The sequence below is a fragment of the Mytilus californianus genome, unplaced genomic scaffold, assembly GCF_021869535.1.
Source record: "Mytilus californianus isolate M0D057914Y unplaced genomic scaffold, xbMytCali1.0.p SCAF_9, whole genome shotgun sequence".
Taxonomy (NCBI): Eukaryota; Metazoa; Mollusca; class Bivalvia; order Mytilida; family Mytilidae; genus Mytilus; species Mytilus californianus.
This window is the reverse complement of record NW_026262745.1, coordinates 13,577,729-13,590,452: the sequence shown is the minus strand read 5'-3', so window position 1 is coordinate 13,590,452 and position 12,724 is coordinate 13,577,729. Positions and strand designations below refer to the sequence as shown.

Sequence of the window (12,724 nt, the reverse complement as noted above, 5' to 3'; positions counted from 1 at the left end):
TCGTGAAAGGGCACACTAAAAATTTTCAGAGGTTGAAGACTAATTATCCTAGATAACACACACAAAAAATGGAGTTTTATTTTTAAAGTTATGCATTTTTATGATCCACCAGAAAAGTTTGTCGTCAAGTACTTTTAGTAACAATTATTCTATACTATTGGTACTTTGTGTCTTTTGTCTTTATGTTAGTTGGTTTTTTGTGCTTCCTGCCAATATAATGCGTCAAGCCATTCCCAACTGATTTTTACAGTTTGTTCTTATGTTGTGCTGTTACAACTTACACCACTGTCCAAGGTTAAGAGGAGGGTTGAACGCTCACAAAAATGTTTATCCCCGCAATATTCTGTATGAACATCCCATGAGCCTCTTATTCAGTGATTGCCGTTAGTTTTGAATTCGCACACTGGTAGTAAACACAGCAAATAAAAAAAATTAAAAAAAAAAAAATAAGTAAACAGAAGATGTCAGAAAAAATAGAAACACAAAGTATAGCCCCCATCCCCCGCCCCGGTCACCTGTTATATAGGACTAGATACATGTATCATAATCAAGCGTCTTAAATAAGACGGTAACTGTTTTCTTTTCTAACCATTTTGATTTTAGAAATAAAAAGTTTTGCAAGACATTGAAAGAAAAGATAAAAACAAAATTAGCTTCAGCTGACATTGTTTTCCGTATTTACTATCTCATATCCTACAACGGGCTTTCATTTATGTAATTCAATCAACCCTTCGTGTCCCCATTGCCATCGTGTCTGCATTTCCGATTCCAATGGCTTTTATCCCCTCGCCAACGAAGTTGGAAGGGATATTGTAACGGTACCGTCTGTCCGTCCTTCCGCCCGTCTTTCTGTCCGTAACACCCTTGTTAACACTCTATACTCAACATCGTTCCAGGATTTTGACCAAACTTGGTACATACTTAGTCCTTATGAATATCTAGAAACCTATTGATTTTCAAGGTCAAAGGTCACGGTCACAGTTGGACTTGTAATTTAATTTATACCCTTGTTAATACTCCAGACTCATCATAGCTCGACATATTTTGACTTAACTTGTCATTTACTTAATTCTTATGAATATCTAGAACCCTATTCATTTTCAAGTTCATAGGTTAAAGGTCAAGGTCACAGTGGAACTTAAAATTTCTTTAACACCCTTGTTAACACTCTAGACTCAACATCGTTCCAGGGATTTTGACCAAACTTTGCACATACTTAGTCCTATAAATATCTAAAACCTTACTGATTTTCAAGGTCAAAGGTCAAAGGCCATAGCGTGGCCCCTGTTGCATTTTGCAATTGTGTACAGATAATTATGATCTGTAAATTAACAATTGCATCAGCAGTTCTTATCGCCGGTTATAGGGTGTGATTTGCTCTATCGGCCACCTAGCTACAGTATATGTTTTTTTTTATGTTATCATATTTTCCTTTGAATAGTTGCATTAATTTTAAATCAAAATAATCTTAGATAGTTTAGATTTTATCTTTTCAAAAATGGGTCAAAGTTAAATTTTGCCATGTTGTTTTTGTGACGTGTGTAGGATCTGAGTTGAAAACTGAGGTTCGAACCCACTACCTTCCAAACTCGAGACCACGAACCCACTATACCTTCCAAACTCGAGACCACGAACCCACTACCTTCCAAACTCGAGACCACGAACCCAACACCTTCCAAACTCGAGACCACGAACCCACTACCTTCCAAATTCGAGACCACGAACCCACTACCTTCCAAACTCGAGAATACGAACCCACTACCTTCTAAACTCGAGACCACGAAACCATTAACTTCCAAACTCGAGACCCCATTACCTTCTAAACTCGAGACCACGAAACCACTACCTTCTAAACTCGAGACCACGAACACATTACCTTCTAAACTCAAGACCACGAAACCACTACCTTCTAAACTCGAGACCACGAAACAACTGAGGTGTGTTCCCTAGGATGAAATTATGACACATAAACCACAATAAACTATTTTCTAACTGTCAACGTGGATTTGTTCCTCATAATTTAAATTTTTGTTTACCTTATCATAAAGACATTTTTTATGTGCTCATGTTGGAATATATTTATTATATACACTTTAGTCCGTGAATAACAGTGTGTCCTAAGTATATTTGTTTGTTATTTGTTATTTGTTTACTGTGTATTGTATTGATCTGATGAGTAAGTCCTTTTCAATTGTTTTTCATCGTTTATTTTATCTCCTGCCACAGGTTAGGAAAAAAGTTTGGCTACATCAAATATTTTTGACCCCGCTACATACTATTTGTGATTTTCCCAAGTCAATATTAATAGTACGAAAGCCTATTAGGGTCACAAAAAATATGTATAGATAAATATCTCGTAATTACGAGAAAACTATCGCGTAATTACGAGATAATTATCTCGTATCTCGTAATTACGCGATAGTTTTCTCGTAATTACGAGATATTTATATCGAAATAAATATTTGTTTTGTAACCCTAATAGGCTTTCGTACGAAAATTATGACACACCCTCTGGTGTTGGTTTATATACATATCAAGTATAAACTTTAAAAACTTTGAAATCATAACGGTTCTCAAGATATAGAGCGGACACGATCTTTACCATAGGACATGGGGTTGTCAACTACAACCAAAGTTTTTTACCTTGACCTTTCACCTAGGAAGTTGTGCATACATTATAACACACCCTCTGGCGTTCGTTAATATACATGTCAAGTATAAACTTTGAAATCATAACGGTTCTCTAGATATAGAGCGGACACAATTTGTTACGGACGGACGGACAGACTGATCACTATAGGGCGTCCGCCATTCGGCGGGGCCCTAATTAATTAAGTTTATACTAACAATTGGCAATACTGACATTCTGGTACAAATGCAGTAGCTGTAACATTGACTCTAGTGAGCTTTAACAATAATAAAAGTAAATGTAAACAACAAGTCATTTCAGGGTTGGACAGACGGACGGACGGACGGACGGACAGACGGAAGGACGGACGGACATCACTATAGGGCGTCCGCCATTCAGAGGGGCCCTAATTAATTTAATTTAACAATGGGCAATATTGACATTCTGGTACAAATGTGGTAGCTATAAACTGTTAACATTGACTCTAGTGATATGACAATAAAAGTAAATGTATACAACAAGTCACTTCAGGGTTGGACAGTTTAAACATTATGTTCTAGTCCTAATGCCGGACAAAGAATAATTATATGAATTTATTTTCTCTGATTAAAATATGCAACATTGTCTTACTAATTAGTATGTACTGACCACATTTTCTTTTTTTGATAAAAATAAAACAAACTGCCAGCACAAGTTGAGGTAAACATATACTTGAGCAAACATATAATTTTCTCTGGTTAGTATATACAATGATGTTTTATGAATGTTTTAACAAAGTGATATTGTTACTTGATATATTTTGGCGTCCTTGGCTTGACTCCTTTTTGGTGTAAGACATCCTATATAGAGTTGTCCTGTTGGGGTGAATGCAAGAGAACTTGGTAACACAATGTTAATGTCACTTGTTTTATAATATGTCACCAGTATGCCAGCATTGTTCAGGATATGGAGTGTATGAGTGTTGATATCAGTTACAATAACATTGTCTCTAGGTGTTGTTACTATGCCTCTTGGTTTGAATGGTATGTTGATCTCGGTATCTCCTGTATAGATATTAATGATATCGCCTCCCTGTCCTAACACTACCACTCTGCCTCTGTCACCACTTACATCATCCACTACATGGATATTCCCATTACTGGTACTGGTTATTCTCAAGGGATAGGAAAATAAAGGTTGTTTATGTTGATCATGTTCATACACTCTCTCATGGTCTCCATTCTCATTCATTAGTATTACAACTCTTCTTCCTTGTCTAGGGAAGACTTTATTAACACCTCCTATTAAAACTTTATTGTCACTAGTGATATGGACTGCTGTAGGGTGGAATGGTGACATATTATATACTGTGTCTGTAAGTTTATCCGTATGACTGATTACCTCTTGGAGTCTTGATTCCTCATGACACAGAAGTAGATTATTTGTTTTAGTAACAGCCATACCATAGACTCTCATATTATAACTGGATATTACCTTTAGTTTGTTTCCCTCAAGTTTAACTTTTTGAACTAAACCCATACCACCAGAACTTATCCAGAAAGTCTGATCAATAGATGAGCTAACAAATGTTACAGCCTCAAATTCAGTTTGATATTCTTTATTTATTTCCAGATAAACATGCGGTTCATAAGATAGATTTTCATCAAATTCCAACACCCCAATGTTAGACTGAGTGATCTCCCCTGGAATGAAGTTTGGTAAAGAGCCATAATTTGATCTTGGTTGGGGCATTTGGATGTCAATAGATTTTTCTAAATTGTTTACTTCTGTAAAGAACTTGGAGGCATCACTGATTTTAATGAATTCCTGGACTTCATTGTTTTTGTTGTCAGCTTGTTTTAGTAAAACTGAGACAGCATTTAAGTCAGATTTGATTGTGTTAGAAACAGAGTTGTGATTCTGGTCCAATTTATCTCTAAGTTCTTTAAAATGCCTTTCTACAGCTTCTTTGACAGATTTTTCATGCTTAAGAACATCTTCCTTCACCTGGTTGTATTTATAATTTTCTGATGATAAAAGTTGGTTAAGCTGTTCTTTTTTAGATACAATTGTTTTCCTTTTCCTTTGAATTTTACTTTGTCCTTTTTTCAACTTGTCAAATTTCACAGCGTATCTTTCCTGAATTTCTGTTAGATCATGTTTTTTGTGAATTTTTGCTACACAGGATGGACAAAGAAGACTTTCACATGTCTTACAATACAGACAGGCATATTGTCCAGCATGGTCCTGACAGGGAATGTTTGCAAAATCTTCTCCGTATAGCCCAATTTCTTTGATATCAATTATTCTGTGATCCTTTGCAGTGTTTCCTCTTAAACGTACCTTCTTACAATGATTACACAATAAAAGGTCACATTCTAAACACTTCCATTTAATGGGTCTATCAGTTTCACATAATCCACACTTAACAGGAATTTGTCCTTTTCTGACTGATTGTGAAAATGCCATTTTTATGTGTATTATTTTCCTTGTTTGTGATCAGGTAACCAAGGCCTTGTCAACCGTATCCAAGGTTTATTATTTTTAGAAACATTTCTCCGTTTATAAATACTGCATATTTGTAGTATGAATAAACTATAAATCAATATATAGTGATATGCATACTGTAGATCTAGCAAATGATATGTTGGAGTTTAAATGGATGTATGAAGACGTGTACTTTGTAATATATAACATGTATAAACACAAATTTTATTTGATTTATAAGCTTCTCAATGATCAAGACTAATACTGTTGTATATACAACAAGTAATAGCTTTTCTAAAAAGCTTGCCGTATTTTAGCTGCTTATATTGAGATCGGTGGATTGTGGGTATAGTTTTTTTTTTATTGGAATCTTGCACTCCAAGCATTAGAATATATAGTGTCTTTTTTTCTCCTGGTTTTTGATTTTAGTTGTAGTCTTGGTGAATCAGGGTTATCATTGAAGGAGGCTTGATAGTCACATATGATAATATATATATATGGTTTGTAATAGCAAGAGTAACGATACAAACACTTTTTTCTTTGTTTTGTAGAATATGATTGTTTACTCTTTATGACAATGCAAGTAGTTTTAAAATGCATACTGTGTCTTGACAGTTATGTAATAGTTAGCAAGGTTATAATCAAGTTGATAAGAAAATCGTATTATTTACTTTTGAGGATTACTGCTTGACAAAATGACTACCAGTGGCAGATCTAGAAATTTCATAAGAGGGGGCCCGCTCCAGTCATGCTTCAGTGATTCACTACATGTATATGATCAACCAAAGTTTTCCCACAAAGGGGGGGTCCCTGAAAAACTCTCTAAATCCGCCTCTGACTACTATAGTTGGCCGTTCAAATATGAGAATATTACATCTTATATGTATAGAAGACAGTGGTCTCTTTAGCCCTAAAGGGGGGGGGGAGAATAGTAAGTTTATTTTGCTTCTTTTGGTTAATAGTGATCTGATGTATGAATGTGTATTGCCATGTTTTATGAACATGTAGTATGAATGACTTTTCTAATGCAAATTTTATAGAATAAATAATCAAAACAACAACTTATGCATCTTTATTAACTACATATACAGTGAAAAAAATAAAGTGAACTCGTGATACACACAGAAACGTAGACAACAGAATTAGAAGTGCATTTTTCATAAAAAAGTGCCCTGCCTTTCACTGGCACCCTGCCCCTTTCTATTTCTAGCTGGAGCACTTCAAGTGATGAATATCTCATCTGGCTTTTGTCTTAGAAGAAGCAATTAGTTTTAAAGGTACAGGTTAAGTGTTGTTATTACTAATTTCCAGATGTAGTATAACTGTAAGAAGGTGTTTTGTGGTAATGGATTTGGAATGAAATATTAATTGCAAATAATTTTCTAGAACATGTTGTCAGCTGGCTTCTTATATTTTTTATCATTTTGTTGCGGTTTGTAATCTTGACATTTTTTTTGTAAGTTCTATAGATGAGAGCTTCATATTGGTATTATCATTTAGTGCTTTATATTTGGTTGCATGTGTAAGCATATGCTTTTGTTAGTTGGGATATTTAAATTTTCATTTCTGATGGCAACAAGTTCATGTTATACATATAGTCAGGATGATTAGTACCGGTAAGCTATAGTTGTTTTGTTTGTTTATGTTTATTGTCATGATTGATATGGACTATATAGCCTGCTGTTTGATGTAAACCAAGGCTTCATGTTGAAGACCGTACTTCAACCTATAATGGTTTACTTTTACAAATTGTGACTTGGATGGAGAGTTGTCTTTGGTACTGATATGACATTCTGTTATATCTATCGACAAGATTGAGAACATTTCTTTGTAATAAAACATATTTAATTCTATGATATCAAATTTAACAATTTATCGGTAATTTGTGCATTTTTTCTTTGATGTGTACTCTCTGATAATGTCAGTATCAGTTGACTGGTCGTGATATATAAATTATTGGGTCAGTTTGCAATTGACATGCTCGGGTGCGCTGTGTCAGGATCTTCTGTCCCCTTTCATTCACAAAATCATGCATGATTTTTTTTGGCAGAATCGCAAGTGTGTTTTGGTGAATGGAACACTTCTCATATTGTTTGAAAGTTTCAGTAAAGTTAGTTTTGCCTTTTTGACAGATTGTGTGAAAATTCGAACAGAATATGAATAAAAACCCAATAAACTTTTAAAAAATGCACTATCATTAATAGCTTTCCTTGCTTATTCACAATGATGTACAAAATGTATAAATATTTCATCCATGCTATTCCGATTTGAGTTTTTATTCATACATAGTCTGGTGCTGTTCCAAGTAGTCTTCTTTTTCTGTTTCTTGAGAAGTATTTATTTTACCTGTTCAGTCACTTTAAAGTGTTACAATTAATATTTAGACGCAACACAGAATAGTGACCAAAAAGGTACTGCTATCATATGAGAGGAGCTAGAAAAAAAATGAAACATACACATTTTCAACATTTTTGTGGGACCATGAAGATGTGGTTTCATTGTCAATATATAGACAGATATTCATAGACCAAATAACAAATAAGCAACAAATTCAAATGTAGATGTAGGATGAATTATAGAAAGAAGGGGTACTCAGGGGGCCCCAAACTTGACAAGGTTTTGTTTGGACCAAGTAATAAGTCTGCATTAACATTAAATGTAGGTTTTAAAAGGGGAACCCAGATCGCCTTTCCCTTAATCCTTTTCTGAAATTAAAGGTAACCGCATATTTCTGGGCGCGGTTGAAAAATAAATGAACATGACTTTGAAAAAGCAAGAATATTAAGCTAAAAGAAATAGACCAAATTTGGATGACATCTATTAAAATGTTTGAAATAATTATGAAGTTGACAAGAAATGAATTTGTTCGGATAATATTCATACAGCCTACAGACTTGTTGCCTCCTGAAATGTCTGCTTACACAGTGCTTTCCTAAAATGATTTGTAATGTGATCGTTTACATGATGAATGCTGAGCAAACATAGATTATGCTGTTGGTCTTCTCGTTTGAATTGTTTTACATTGTTATTTTGAGGCCTTTTATAGCTGACTTTGCAGTATGGGCTTTGTTCATTGTTGAAGGCCATAAGGTGACCTATAGTTGTTTATTTCTGTGTCATTTTGGTCTTTTTTGGAGAGTTGTCTCATTGGCAATCATACCACATCTTCTTTTTTTATATTATAATGGCAAGATAAATGTTATGTTATCCAACCAACTAAGTAAAATATATAATTTCTCGTTGAACTTCTAAAACAACGATAAATCTGCTGATTCATATCGTATCATTCAATGCTGTCAGATGCTATGTGAAAAATAAAGAAATTTACCTTAATGTATGCTTCCATTATATTCGGCATTGTTATACAGTAATGTCCAAAGCAGAATTTATGAAAGGCATGCAATAATTTATTTTCAATAGATGCATTTGAAAAATTTATATTCGGCACTACATGTAGTTAAGCGACGTCTATGTTCATGATGTCATGTGATCATCTTTATATATAAGAATATTTCATTAGAGTTGATTTATTAAAGATTGCTTTGATTCCTACTTATTGCTATTTGTCTGCAATTACTGGCCATCACAAAGGTTCACGTAAAATTTTGACGTCATAATACAAAATATCTGACGCCACAATGGAAAAGTGATTGTTGTATGATGTTAATGGTTGAAGCGGGACAGATTCTCAGGACAGCTGGGACAGAATTCCATAAAGCGATTAGGTGTATGGTTATTATATATGGGTACTATGTTCAGGAGGATGAATTCTAATATATGTAAAATACCTGTTCGGTTTTGGATTAACATCCTGGATTTGGATTTCCTTATCAACCACCATCATTGTTAACGCATCCAAGTCATAAACTAGAGTCTTTACATAGTCAATTCGATCTGCCAATATCACATATTACAAATAATTATAAAAATACAGCCGATAGATTAAACTCAGCACCATTGTATATTGATGATTATACATATAGTATCAGCTCATTCAGATTTTAAAATGTTAGCAAAATTGCAACACCATCTGAAAATGGGAAACCTTGATTATCTCGAGCATGTGAATCAAAGCAAATAGTAATTATCATCACGACGAAATATACTTATTGTAAGACCTGATACATTGTAATGTGAACAAATTAGAATTGGATTTATCTATATCAAATGCAGTTCTCAGTGCTGTTGATATATCAATTAACAGTGACTGCTAAGCGCCACTGTGTAACAGTGGCAGATCCAGAACTTATCATAAAGGGGCGGCCTTTATAATCAACCAAGGGGAGGGGCGGCCCCCAGCCCCCTCCCTTTTGGATCCGCCTGGGGTGTACGACGACTCCAAAAACCGGTGTCGCTCACCTTGGTCTATGTGCATATTAAACAAAGGACACAGATGGATTCATGACAAAATTGTGTTTTGGTGATGGTAATGTGTTTGTAGATCTTACTTTACTGAACATTCTTGCTGCTTACAATTATCTCTATCTATAACGAACTTGGCCCGGTAGTTACAGTGGAAAATATTTTGTAAAAAATTTACAAAAATTTATAAAATCTATGAAAATTGTAAAAAATTGACTATAAAGGGCAATAACTCCTTAAGGGGTCAATTGACAATTTTGGTAATGTTGACTTATTTGTAGATCTTACTTTGCTGTACATTATTACTGTGTACAGTTTATCTCTATCTATAATAATATTCAAGATAATAACCAAAAGCTGCAAAATTTTCTTAAAATTACCAATTCAGGGGCAGCAACCCAACAACTTGTTGCCTGATTGGTCTGAAAATTTCAGGGCAGATAGATCTTGACCTAATGAACAATTTTATCCTGTCAGATTTGCTCTAAATGCTTTGGTTTCAGAAATATGAGCCAAAAACTGCATTTTACCCTATGTACTATTTTTTAGCCATGTCGGCCATCTTGGTTCGTGGTTGGGGTCATCGGACACATTTTTTAAACTAGATACCCTAATGATGATTGTGGACAAGTTTGTTTAAATTTGTCTTAGTAGTTTCAGAGGAGAAGATTTTTTGTAAAAGATTACAAAAATTTACGAAAAATGGTTAAAAATTGACTATAAAGGGCAATAACTCCTTAAGAGGTCAACTGACCATTTTGGTCAAGTTGACTTATTTGTAGATCTTACTTTGCTGAACATTATTGCTGTTTACAGTTTATCTCTATCTATAATAATATTCAAGATAACCAAAAACGGCAAAATTTCCTTAAAATTACCAATTCATGGGCAGCAACCCAACAACGGGTTGTCAGATTCATCTGAAAATTTCAGGGCAGATAGATCTTGACCTGATAAACAATTTTACCCCAGTCAGATTTGCTCTAAATGCTTTGGTTTCAGAGATATAAGCCAAAATCTACATTTTACCCCTATGTTCTATATTTAGCCATGGCGGCCATCTTGGTTGGTTGGCCGGGTCACCGGACACATTTTTTAAACTAGATACCCAATGATGATTGTGGCCAAGTTTGGTCAAATTTGGCCCAGTAGTTTCAGAGGAGAAGATTTTTGTAAAAGTTTACGGACGACGGACGCAGGACGACGGATGCCAAGTGATGAGAAAAGCTCACTTGGCCCTTTGGGCCAGGTGAGCTAATAAATCATCATGTACGAGTACATTAGACTGTCTACCCCACATGCGAACATCATTTGGGACCTCACTGTGTTGCAAGTATCTTGGGTTTTCAGGCATATTAATTCAAATTGCTCATTGCTGCCTTTTTTAAGGTTCATCATTACAAATGGACAAAAATGGCTGTATTTGCACCTCAAAAACTACTCTGAGTACAGACTTACCTGTCCAGTTGGAAAAGTTTTAAGGCCTGGCATCCACTAGATATATAAAAGTTAAATGCAATTTGTGTTTCAGAAAGATGTAATCTTTTTTGGATTTTGATGGGCATTTTTTTTCCTTTCTGTAGAAGGTGTAAAAATAAACAAACACCTGAATTGCTTTGATACTGTCCACTCAGTTAAACCCTTTAACTCACCTATAGTTGTGTAGATACCTAGTGTCTGTCTATTGTCCATGTCAATCAAGGACAATCTATACAATACAATACAGTTTCTACCTGAGAGGGAGCATCTCAAAGTTGTATCCCAACTTAGTTTATTTTTACACCTTCTGCCTGAACGAAAAAAAATGCCCATCAAAATCCAAAAAAGATTTTATCTTTCTGAAACACAAAATGCACTTAAATTTTATATATCTAGTGGATACCAGGCCTTACATCTCTTCTTACTGGACAGGTAAGTCTGTACTCAGAGTAGTGTTTGAGGTGAAAATACAGCCATTTTTGTCCATTTGTTATGATGAACCTTAATTTCATCTATAGTCGTAGACGTCCAGCTAGAGGGGTCATAGTCCGAGATTACTCTGACGTCCAACGGCTGTTTTGCCAGACAAGCTGGGGCCGTGGGACTTGTCTGGCAACACAGCCGTTGGACGTCAGAGTAATCTCGGACTAGAGGGGTCATTAAACAAACTATAGTTCACTGAAACCCTTGCCCATAACAAAATCGTGATGTTTGGTGTTTGCTTCCTTGCACACACGCAACCATATTACTCACCTTGTTTGTTTTCTATTCTTCTAATCAGCTGTTTATCGGCAATTGTCTGTTTTGTTTACATCAGAAATCAATGAAGCGGTGAATGCGGGAAACGAAAGGACATCTTCGTATCAATACGGTAAATTCCGTGATTTGAATATTTTCTAATCAATATGTTCAAGCAATGAAAAATATGAGGATAACATTTTTAATCATAGAGCACACGTTTTGTGTATTTATTATTTAAAATTATAGTTTATGAAGAAATATAGCAAAATATGTTTCAATACGCACTATAAAGTGAAGATTAGATGTATTATTGTTTTGTTTTTGAAAGAACATTAATAATCCATAAATTCACACCTTTGTACCAAAATTGCAACAAAATTTCAAGATAACATAAATTTCATCATCACAGAATGATATTATTTGCTCAAATTGACAGGGCTTCGTGAACTAAATTTGGCTTAAATTATGATAGCAATTGAACACTTCATTATAGTTTCTACCGATGACCTACTATCATGATTTTTATCCGACCCCATTCACGGACGCGTTGACATATAATGCATACAACTCAATAATAGCCAATCAGACGTTAAGATATCCTTCACTTCCCCCAGAAGCAGCCCGGAAGCAGCTGAGATGCAGCCATTTAATGTTATTTATAACCAATGAGATACCGTTAACAGATTTCCCACATTCCAGACGTCCAGCCTCTGACTAATCAGACCGTATCACCATGGTGATTCGGTCGATCACCATGGTGATTCGGTCGATAAAGTGTGTGGTTCAATTGTTTTTTGAAATTTAAATATTTTTGTCAAAGGGTCAAAGTAAATATTTTGTCCAAATTTTATGAAAATTAAACGAGCCAAATTAATTTATGTCAAAGATTTTTAAAAATCATTATAAGTTTGAAGCTTATCCATGAACAATTTTTAACAGTATTTTGACAGTAAAATTGGTAGCCTAAAGAGGGAACTTAGAGAAGACGCGACGAATAAATCAGAAACCTTGTTTAAACAGCTTAAATCAGAACATTCTTATAAGTTT

General features: G+C 34.7%; 1 protein-coding gene across 1 annotated transcript; it reads right to left on the bottom strand.

Annotated features, from left to right (window-relative positions):
* Nucleotides 1–3,204: 3,204 nt before the first annotated feature.
* Nucleotides 3,205–5,261, bottom strand: LOC127715562 (uncharacterized). Its single transcript, XM_052221650.1, has one exon. It carries the CDS (start codon nt 5,075–5,077, stop codon nt 3,398–3,400), a length of 1,680 nt encoding a protein of 559 aa, XP_052077610.1. The 5' UTR covers nt 5,078–5,261; the 3' UTR covers nt 3,205–3,397.
* Nucleotides 5,262–12,724: the final 7,463 nt, after the last annotated feature.

What these genes read in the sequence shown, in the direction of transcription:
- LOC127715562 (XM_052221650.1), bottom strand. Translation starts at nt 5,077, where the DNA reads ATGGCATTTTCACAATCAGTCAGAAAAGGACAAATTCCTGTTAAGTGT.